General features: G+C 47.4%; 1 protein-coding gene across 1 annotated transcript; it reads left to right on the top strand.

Annotated features, from left to right (window-relative positions):
• The first annotated feature begins 4,410 nt into the window (after positions 1-4,410).
• On the top strand, positions 4,411-4,986 carry LOC149360829 (uncharacterized). The gene has a single exon (XM_089567939.1). The coding sequence runs from the start codon at positions 4,411-4,413 to the stop codon at positions 4,984-4,986; it is 576 nt and encodes a 191-aa protein (XP_089424065.1).
• The last annotated feature ends 6,607 nt before the right edge of the window (positions 4,987-11,593 follow it).

Below are 11,593 nucleotides of genomic sequence, written 5' to 3'. Positions count from 1 at the left end.
CATGAGCAGTGCCGTACGAACTCGCTTGCGGAAAAGGACATGCGTGCTGTGCTCCGTCTTTTCTGTGTTCTTATGTAACCTTCGCAGGCTAATAAACCTGCCCATTTATTTGTTTTATCTGGACGTTTGTTGTGTCGACTACATCAACTACATCTTCAGAAGTGGGATTGAGACTGCCTTGCAAAACTGGCGTCTTCACCGAGAGCTTCGACCACGGAAGCCACGATGATGCTCCGATCGAAGCCAACGACGGAAGGTCCCGCGAGCAAGGTAGCACCACGACCGGGCCTTTCAACGGACAGCGACGCGCCCAACGATGTGGGGGCAAGGGAGGCGGCACTCAGCGAAAGCGATACTCTACGAAACGACGAGGCGCAGTCTAATTCAGGGCGGGGATTCATGAACGCCGACACGGTAGACGGCCACGGACTGGAACACCCCAACGGAAGAGCCCCCGGGGCCTTCGACTTCCATTCGCTGATGCAGGCTGCGGTGCAGACGGCAGTACGTGAGGCCTTGCAGGGAGCAGCCCAGCTTCTGCAGGCGGCTCAAACGCCACACCACCCACCGACGGGAACATCAAGCGTCGTGGATGGACGACTGGTCACGGCAAGCGCACAACTGGTGCCAAGTTATGACCCGTCATCTAATGACCAGCCAACAGTCGAAATGTGGCTGAACAAGGTAGACAACCTGGCTGCAGCGTACGGTTGGAGCGACCAGCAAACGACGTGCTTCGCACTCACAAAGCTGCAAGGTGTTGCCAAGACGTGGTACGGCGGCCTGACGAATGTCCAGCGCACTTGGGCAGAGTGGAAACGCGAGTTGAAGAAGGCATTTCCGTCAGCATCCAGTTTCCAGCACACCTTCCGGGACATGGAAGCACGCAAGAAAAAGCGCCACGAAAGTATAGAGGCGTACTTCTACGACAAGCTGGCGAAAGCAAGGCGCTGCAATGTAGGCGACCCGGCCTCCATTGAATACCTTATCACTGGACTCGACAATGAAGATCTTGTGCGGTCCCTCAGCGTCAGAGACTACGCCAGCCCCGACGAGTTGCTCAGGTGCATGAAGCGGCTCTACGAGCGTACAGAAGTCGTAAAGGAAACTAGAGCCAAGACGCTGTATCAACCACCAGCTATTCGGCACCCTCAACGCGTCCTAGGAGGACACAATTCTTCACAAGCGGCGCATCAGCTTCAACACTGCGCTGGAGACAACGGATCGACGAGGGCTCCCCGACGAAAATTCAACGACAAAGGCGAGCCACTTTGTTTTAATTGTTCTTCATATGGACATTTCTCGGCAGCATGTCCAAAACCTCAGCGTAGACCGCGCTGCACGAATTGTGGAAAATCAGGCCATGAGAGCAAAGACTGCTATTCGAGGAAAGGCTCGACAGCCAGCGGCACAGCTAAAACAGCCGTCCTAGCCCAAGAAAGCAGCAGTACAAGTGGCAGCATGGTGCTAAATCAGAAGTACTTCATGGATGCCAACGTGAATGGGAAGGCGATCAAAGCGTACATCGACAGGGGCAGCCAATGCTTAACGATAAGAGAAAGCGAAGCGGAAAAGTTACACCTCTCTTATGAAGCACTCAGCCGTCCATTCACTATCAGAGGGTTCGGAATGGGAAAAACAACGCCCCTGGGAAGCTTCGAAGCGAGGCTGACGGTGGACCAGGCTACGGCCGACGTCAAGGTACACGTTGTCCGCGACTAAGTGCAGGCTGTCCCATTGCTTGTCGGTCAACCCTTTACTGAGCAGCCTCACATTACGGTGGTGCGCCGTAAGAATACCGTGCGCATTTTCGAGGAGCGTAACGGGTCGGAGGACGAAGACGGAACTCTTACCAATCTTGCTATACCGGCCCTACCTCCGCGACGTGCGAACTTGTGGGCGAAGGAGGCCGTTGTCATACCTCCTAATTACGTCGGGTTCATTGCGCTTGGCAGTGACAACGTTACGCACAGCGACATCTTCGTTCGCGGCAGGGTGCACGAGATGAGCGGCGAGTATGTGCCAAGCTGCGTATTAAGAGAAGATGAACAGGGCCAGATATGCCTGCCCGTGGCAAACATATCCGAATCTCCTCTGATTGTTGCTAAAAACCAGAAGATCGCGAGAGGAACGTTGTGCATGGAAGAAGAAAATACCGAACCCTCCCTGATCACAAACAGCAACGAAAGAAAACCGGCAAAGGCGATCTCGGGTGAAGATTTGACGGTTGGCACAACGATTTCTGCCATGCAGAAAGAGGCACTCGTCGCAGTGATTAACCAGTACCGCGACTGCTTTGCGACGTGCCTTTCAGAAATCGGGTGCACGGTCGCGGCGCAAATGAAGATTGAGGTGACCACCGACGCTCCTGTAACGTACCGCCCATACCGCCTAGCCTACTCCGAATGGCAGGCTGTGAGAACAATGATTGACGAACTCAAGGAGGCTGGAGTAGTAACGGACTCTAACTCTGCTTACGCGAGCCCTATCCTACTTGTTTGAAAGAAGAATGGCAAGAAGCGGCTTCGCGTAGACTTTCGAGCCCTCAACCAAATAACGAAAAAGGACAGGTATCCGCTACCGTTGATTGATGACCAACTTGACAGGCTGCATGATAAACGCCTGTTCACTAGCCTAGACCTTGCGTGCGGCAATTATCAGGTGCCAATTGATAAAGAGAGCCGAGAGAAGACAGCGTTCGTCACTCCGGATGGACACTACGAATTCACCCGCATGCCATTCGGATTTGTCAACGCACCGAGTGTGTTCCAGCGTATGATAAACACCGTCCTCGGCTCCCTTAGGCACACGAAGGTCATGGCCTACATGGATGATCTGCTGATTCCATCGGCTTCGTTTGAGGAAGGATTAGACAGCTTGGGCGAGGTATTCGAGCTCCTGCGTTCGGCTGGTCTCACGCTGCGCTTGAAAAAGTGCTCCTTCTTCCAAGAGAAAATTAGCTACTTGGGTTATGAAATTGCCGCATCGACCATCAACCCCGACCGCCTCAAGTTGAGAAGAATTGCAAATTTTGCTACGCCAGCAAACGTCCACGACCTCCGACGCTTCCTGGGCCTCTGCAGCTATTTCCGACGTTTTGTGGCTGGATTTGCCATGATAGCCAAACCACTTACGATCCTGCTGTGCAAGAGAGAAGAATGGCGCTGGGACGACGTTCAAGAGACTGCATTCAGGCAGCTACAAAGACAGCTCATAAGCAAGCCAACGCTGGCACTTTACGCACACGGAGCGAGAACGGAAGTGCACACCGACGCTTCCAAGGTCGGCCTCGGAGGAGTGTTGTTGCAAGAGCAACCAGACGGCCTCATGCACCCCGTTATGTATGTTAGCCGTAGCACCACGCGAGACGAGGAACGGTACCATTCATACGAACTGGAAGCTTTAGCCGTTGTGTGGACAATTGAGAAGCTTAGACCATACCTGTACGGAACCGAGTTTCTTGTTGTTACGGACTGCAACTCATTGAGAACTGCTTTGTCAAAGCGAGACCTGGTGCCACGTGTCGGCAGGTGGTATCTACAGTTGCAAGAGTATACGTTTGATGTAGAGCATCGACCAGGAGCTAGAATGAGCCACGTCGACGCCCTCAGCAGGGCTCCTGCATCGGAAGCTGAAGAACTTGACGTTGCAAGTGGCATTAATGTCTTTGTAACAGAGCTCTCCAACGAAGACTGGCTAACGCTAGCACAGAAGACGGACGCAACATTACAGTCGATCGTGGATTCCCTAAAGGGATCATCAGAGACGAAAGAAGCTGAGCGCATCAGAAAAGAATATATCCTGGTTGAAGGCAGGCTTTTCAGGAGAACGTGTGGCAACCACGGCGACGAGCGTCTGCTATGGGTAGTGCCACGAGCGGCACGTTGGCAGGTCGTGAGACGATGCCACGACGGTGTGGGTCACTTTGCAGTTGACAAAACCATGGCCTTGCTCGAAAGCAAATACTGGTTTCCAAGAATGCGCCGGTACGTGAAGCGACATATCTCGTGCTGCTTAGAGTGTTTGTATCGAAAGGTTCCGTCAGGAAAAAAACCTGGAAAGCTGCACAGCGTCGAAAGAGTGGCCGTGCCATTTGACACCATTCATATGGATCACTTGGGCCCATTTATCCGCAGCAAGAGTGGCAATACACACGTGATTGTGGCAGTGGACGGCTTCACTAAGTTTGTGCTTATTCTGGCCGTGCGAAGCACCGCGTCGGGCTACGCCAAAAGCTTTCTCAGGGACATCGTCTCCTTATTCGGGGCCCCACGAAGGTTGGTTACCGATCAGGGAACTGCCTACACCAGCTGACAATTCGAGCACTGCTGTAAGACTCTCAGCATAATCCACTTGAAAAACGCAGCTTGCACGCCTTGTGCCAACGGACAAGTCGAGAGGTACAACAGAATGATAACCCCTGCGATTGCCAGCTTATCCGAACGAAGCGACGGGAAGGACTGGGACGAAACGCTCACGCAGGTGCAATGGGGAATCAACAACACGGTAAACCGAGCTACGAAGACGACTCCATTCACTCTGCTTTTCAACTTTCGCCCCCGGAACGTGACAGGGGACTCAGTTGACGACGAAATCGCACTGGAGCTGGACGCCAGTATGCTGAAACTAAGAGAGAAGGCCATCGACAACATACGCCGGGACCAAGAAAAGCAGAGAAGTAACTACAACAAACGAAGAAAGACCGCGCCGAGCTACCAACCAGGCGGCATGGTGTTGCTGGAGAGGGAACCAGCTGCAACGGGGGAGTCCCGTAAATTGTGCCAAAAGTACAGAGGCCCATATATCGTCGTGGAAACACTTCCCAACGACAGATACAGGGTGCAAGACTTCCCAGAGGTCCAGCGGACGCAGCGGTTCCACGAAGGCGTCGTGGCGGCGGACACGATGAAGCGCTTTGAGCTGGGAATGGTGGCAAGCGAGGATCATTCGTCGGACAACGACGAGGGTGAGGAAACTGAGGCTTGAAAAAAGAAAGCAGATGAAGCGAAGATGCACACCAACCGAGGGCGGCTGGAAAGGGAAAGGATGGCCGTCTGTTGTCGACGGAGGCGCTCCGGTTTCTTGAGACAAGTGCACAGGCGACGCCGGCCGTTCGAGTCCTGCAGCGGCCGCCATTCTCCGAGCACCGGCGACCACGCTCCCCTTCTTGGAAGAGCAGCGGGAGGCCCAAGAGGCGCGGAGCCACATCTGGACACCGCTCGCCGGTTACCGCGGCCCCCTCGACATCCGGTCGGAGAGAGGGACACGAGCAGTGCCGTACGAACTCGCTTGCGGAAAAGGACATGCGTGCTGTGCTCCGTCTTTTCTGTGTTCTTATGTAACCTTCGCAGGCTAATAAACCTGCCCATTTATTTGTTTTATCTGGACGTTTGTTGTGTCGACTACATCAACTACAGATCATGCAGCACATTTTCGGATTAATAAACATTAATTGAAGAAGGAACGCTTTCGTGGCCTAATAGTTGCGTGCCCACCATGCAACCTTAAGGTCTTTGGTTCTATCCCATGTAACTTCGGAAGAAACATTATTTTTCTTCTTTGTTTTAGATGTCGCTATCTTATGGCTTAGTTCTGACTTCATGCCAGCGCATTGTGAGGTCCTAACATCGACAGCGACAGACGGCGGACGGCGGCTTTTGCGCTAATGGGAAATATTCTGTTTCCCCATTAAAACGCATGCGACTTGCGTCAGAAATGCAGCGCTTGTCTGATGTCTCTAGCCTGTCTCGACGGCTTTCGCACTGATCGCTTACAATGCATCACAAACGCGCCTGTGTTGCCATCCCATTAGACCTTTTGGAAATTAGGTGCATACTTTATGAAACCTGAAGCTCGTCGGCATTCAAAAATGGCATCATCCTCTCTTTATTTATTTTATTCTTCATTTGTTTCCTTATTGTTTACATTTTCAAGAAATGAGGAAGTTGAGGTAAAAGACGCAAGCAAGTGGCTTGTCAGCCATCAACCACCTTAGACACAGCGACACCTGAGACGAGCGGAGCGCAGTCACACGATTACAAATAAAACACTCAATGCAATCAAAATACCGATACTACCTGTCCCTACTTCGTGAAATGGTAAATAAAATAACAAAGGATAAACATGAAAGAGCGAATTTATAAACTACAATTAGAATACACAAGTACAGAATTCTAAATGTGCACGGAAGATATTATTAAGCACTTATCGCACACTGCTCATTACACATTATCCAAGGTTATTGCAGGGATTTTCACAATTATTTAGCAACATTGTAAGTAATTGGTGGAAAATACCTTAACTGGGTGGGTGCAAGATTAAGTGTGTCTACGCCGTCGTTATCGAGGGTTTTAAGTATTAGTGACAATGTGCTTTTTAACTTCTGTAGACCATAGATGGTTACACGGCGTTGTACATTCTAAAAATCTGATCTTCTGGTGAGTTAAAGGAGAATGCTTCCTTATATACTGGATAGATTAGTTAAAGTAGCCTCATTTTTCTAGATTCTCAGGTTGTATTTACGTAGAAGAATGCGAATGTATATATGTTGTACCTTTGGTATGTTGTATTTTGGAAATAAGTGAGCGGCGTGTTCAGTGAAAGGGACATGTTCTATTGCACGCACTATCTTTTTCTGCATTAGGAACAGCTTATTCATGTTTAAATCCGTCGTTGTCCCCAGACGGGATGTCAATAACTGATATCAGGAGCAAAAAGTGCATTGGAGATAAAAAGTTTTACTGATGTTGGAAGCAGATACCTGCTTTGATAAATGCCTGTTATGCGACTGATCTTTTGTAATACAAAGTTTGTACGCGCATCGCAGTGTTGTGGATTTGTAAAATATTTGCCGTGCAATTTAACAGTTTACGAGTGCAATATGTGTAGACTTGTACAGCAAGTCAAAAGTGCTATGTGTTATATGTACACATGGTATTGAAAACTACAGCTTTCATTTTTTTGGTGTTTATTCTTAAAAAGTTATGCACAGGGCAGATATTGAGTTCATGGAGTGCTGCTTGTTTATGGGTAAGTGTGAAGTTGTTTATGTAAAGGTTAAATAGAATGGTACCCAGTATACTCCCTTGCGGTGCCCTGGAAATTATATCTCGGTCATGCGTGATAAGCCGTTTATTGATACACCCTGCCGGCTGTACTGTACGCAACACTTCAGTGATGCTAGAGGACGGTTCCGAAAGTCTTATTGTTCAAGTTTGTAAGTCAAGACTGCGTAAACAATGTTCTGTGTAAGATCTAGGAAGATGTCAAGAAATAAAAGCTTATGCTCAAAATGCTGTAGTAGGTATTCTTCTTTAATCTAGAAGGGCTACAGGAGAGCAAGCTGCCGGGCTAGTTGGTGAAGCATGTTAAATTGAATTCAGCGCAAAAATACAGACAAGGGACAAAGAGAGACACACTGAGACGTTCACGAGCGCTAACTACCAACTGTTTATTCATGCGGAAGTACAGGGGATATATAGGAAGGGAATGAAGAGCATGCGCGTAGCGAGGTACAGATAATGCACATCCGTCAAGCAATCGAGTTAATCAAAAAACGAATCTAAAAAAGCACATTCAGATGAGTATATGTGTACCGACGTGTCACTGACACAACGTTCGGACAGCTTTCTGATATAATAAGCTTCTAAAACGAGCCTTGCCTTATCATTACCGCTCTTGCCAAGAATCGTGGTCTTCTCTAATCCCGCCCTACATTTACACGAAGCAAGGTGCCGCACAAGATTCACATTCGTGTCGTTATTTTCTATGTTTTTGGCATGCTCCCGTAGCCGGTCATTAATACAGCGGCCAGTTTGGCCAACGTATGAAGCCCCACATGAGAGGGGAATGCAGTACACCACACCTATTGCACATTTGGCGTAGGCGAACCCATGTTTTTTGTTGCAGCCCCTGCCGGCACAACCAGTAATGCGAGGGCATAGCTTGGACAGCTTGTTTGGAGCTGAGAATACCAAGGGCACGAGGTGCCTGCCAGCCACTTTTTTGAGGTTGTGAGAGAGTTGGTGTACATAAGGGACCACCACCGGCTTAGAAGAAGGGGTTTCATGTCTTTTCTGGGCGCCTTTATGCTTCTGCAGGAGGGTTTCGGCAACAGCTGAAATGACCGGGCCAGGGAAGCCTGCTACTGAAAGTCGCGAAACCTGATCGTTCAAACTCTGTAGCATTTTATGTGGGCAGGATTTTCGAAGCGCAGATTCCAGGCAAAGCGACGCAATAGCTCGCTTTACCACCTTGGAATGAGCGGAATCAAAGCTGAGCAACTCTTTGTTGGCTCGGGGGGAGTACATCCAGCAGGTATGGTCTCGGCAGAACGTGAGCTTAAGGTCTAAAAAACGCAAAGTCTGACTTTCAGGTAGTTCATGGGTAAAAACTAAACCTTTCCCCAGTTGATTAAAAGTAGATAAAACCAGTGAAACAATATGGTCAAGGGATGTAAAGTTCCCTGACCTTAAAATAATTAAAAAGTCATCAACATATCTAAAAACTTTAAAAACTGGCCCCCCTTGAAAAGTCCGTGCAAGAAGGCGGTCAATTGAAGATAAAAATATGTCACATAAAATGGGAGCTACACATGAGCCGATACAAATGCCCTTACGCTGCAGAAAAAACTCGTTGTCATGAGAGATAAAAGTTACTTGCAGGTAGTATTCTAGTAATTTTAAAAAATTGTCTACCGAGATACCAGCTGAGTTCTGAAAAGCCACAGCCCCCGAGCCTTCAATGCTTTCTCTGACCGAAGCTAACAGCTCAGCATGTGGAACAGAATAGAACAAGTCTTGGATGTCAATGGAAAAGGCTAAATCCATCCGATCGTTGTCTGTATTTTTGCGCTGAATTCAATTTAACATACTAGAAGGGCTAGCTCTCTAGATTTATTTTTCTGAAAACCTTGCTACCAACTGCTTATCAGGTGGAATTTCGAGCATAGCAAAGAAACTTAGTTAAACATAATCTTCTCGAGGCCTTTCGAAACGAATGTAAAAGAGAAATTGCTCTATGGTTCCCTTTGTCGAGCTTGCCTCTCTTTCTATATATTGCTATTACCTTAGCTTCCTTCATTTTATCTGGGAAAACACATGTGATGATGGCCAAATTGAAAATTGGCAAAGAGCAGGAGCTATGTCCTGGATCACATACTTAATCGGTGCAATATGCATACCATCGGCATTACAATCGCATGGATTTTTGAGGCCTTCGAACACTGCCTATGCCTCAGCTATATCCGTTGCACAAAAGAACATTGTGGTCTGATTTGATGGAAGATCTAGGTTATATTGGCTGGAACCGACGTGAGGATCTCTGGAGGCAAATTTGTCACTGAAGGCATTTGTGAGGTCAAGCCCAGTCAAGAGCTCTTCAATGAAACCAATTTTTCCTTCGCTTCAAATTCATGTTTGCGTTTCATAACATAATTGTGTTTCTTCCACAATTTGTTGGTGTTGTCTGCCCAAGAAGAAAAGATAAAAATAAATAACTTTCTTTCGCTTTTCGTAGTCTCTGGTCAGCCTATGAAGAAACAATTTAAATTCTTTTAGGCTAGACGGCTAGCGTGTCGTCATAAATTTTGCATACAGCTTTTCTCTTTTTTATCTTTATAAGGAGCGTCCTCGAGATCCATGACTTACGGATATTTTTCTGACGTCTACGGGCCCTATCAGCAAAGTAATCATTCTATACTGCGGCAAATTGTTGCTAGTAAATATTGTATGCTGCATTTGTACAGTTTTGTTCAAGAACTTCTTGCCAAGAACTTCTTGCCTTATTCTTTGCTAAAATCCTGTACCCCAGACTAAGTTATGTGTTGAAAAGAACAGTGTAATTCTCTTGTAAGTATTTCGGATGGTTGATGTGTACAAACATGCAAATTATCAAATTATCACTTATAGGGCAGGTCAGTACGCAGCTGGTTAAACATGAAAGGTCATAGTTCGTAAGAACAGGCCAAAATGGTTGCGGTTAACAAAGTGATTCATGCTGCTGATTCTATAGTATTCGCGAAACCATTCGAAGGAATGTACCCTCAAAATCCCTTTTAACTGGACTGTCAATGTTCATGTCAATGTTAAATTCCCCGTTGACATAAAATGTCGCCTATATTTATTACTGTATGCCAAAATACTATCAAGGAACCTACGAAAAACATGTATATTTCCCATTGGTAGACGATAGCATAAAACATATACCCGCTTTCGCGCTTCAACACATAACACCTCATAATCATCTATTATACATGAAAACTCTGTCAATAGCTCACTTGGTATAGATTGATCTACTAACAAAGACACACCTCCTCCAAGTCGAGACGTTTTATTTAAAACGAAAGTCTCTTTTTGGGCAGCTAAAATATAAAAATTGTTAGAATACCACTTCTCAGTAAGCATGATAATGTTGTAATAGGGACAAGAATAGAAAAATCTTTCAATATCTTTTATGTCACTGTTAATTGAGTGTACATTCACATGCAAACAACTTAAGCCCTCTTCCACACCATCGCCCCGCCGCGGTGGTTCAGTGGTTAATGCGCTCGGCTGCTGACCCGAAAGACGCGGGTTCGATCCCGGCCGCGGCGGCCGAATTTCGATGGAGGCGAAATTCTAGAGGCCCGTGTGCTACGCGATGTCAGTGGACGTTAAAGAACCCCGGGTGGTCGATATTTCTGGAGCCCTTCACTATGGCGTATCTCATAGCCTCAGTCGCTTTGGGACGTTAAACCACAATAAACATAAGCCTAATCTTGCACACCATCATGTAAGGTACACCATTCTTGCTTTGTTACCTAAATTGTTCATAAGAAGCGACTTTCGCATCTGGTCCTGCAAATATTCACATTTTTACAACCCTGAAGTAAAAATATGTGCACTGAAGATTCTCGACACTACTGCTTTTGTTTTTCCTTTCTCTTCTGTCTGGGTCTAAAGCATAGGATTCGTACTTCGTATAGTATAAACATTGCCAAAAGTATAGAACTTGGGGCGCTGTGGTGCACTTAACACGTTATATTTGGGGCTTGCTATCGTTCCTTAATCGCAATTTTAGTTTAATAACAATTTGCATGACCCTATAATCACCATTATTACGTGGCATCTAAAGTGTTCGGTAAACTACTAGGACATTTTATTGCTAAAACGCTACTCCAGACGTACCAACCACTGATCTCCACTAGGGGAGCTGGATGCCGCATCGGGCGCCCGAAAGTGAAGCCACCAAAAGTAAGCGGCCTTGTCCCGGCAGTCAGCCTTTGGCAGTGCATGAAATCGGACCCCAGCACGGTTTTTCATTTCCAGTTTTGTTTCCTCACTTAGCATTTTGTCTGTTCGTCGTTCTCGTCTTTTTACATGACAATGCCTACCTGTTGCACCGTCAACTGAGCTAGCAGACCAGCGAAGTCATCGGGAAAGACGTTTCAAAAATTAGGGCCCATTGCATCGCAATGGGACGACACTAGCAGACAACAGGACGTCGCTACACGCAGCAAGTATGGAGCCTCGTCTACACGGCTCGGTGTCGTCTCGTCGCCAACACTGCTCTTTACTGTGATGCACGTTCCCTCGCTCAAGCTGAAGTTATGTTA

Source organism: Amblyomma mixtum, chromosome 2, assembly GCF_055824585.1.
Source record: "Amblyomma mixtum isolate Tamu chromosome 2, ASM5582458v1, whole genome shotgun sequence".
Taxonomy (NCBI): Eukaryota; Metazoa; Arthropoda; class Arachnida; order Ixodida; family Ixodidae; genus Amblyomma; species Amblyomma mixtum.
Note: the sequence above shows the minus strand (reverse complement) of the source record. Positions and strands in the feature narration are given on the sequence as shown.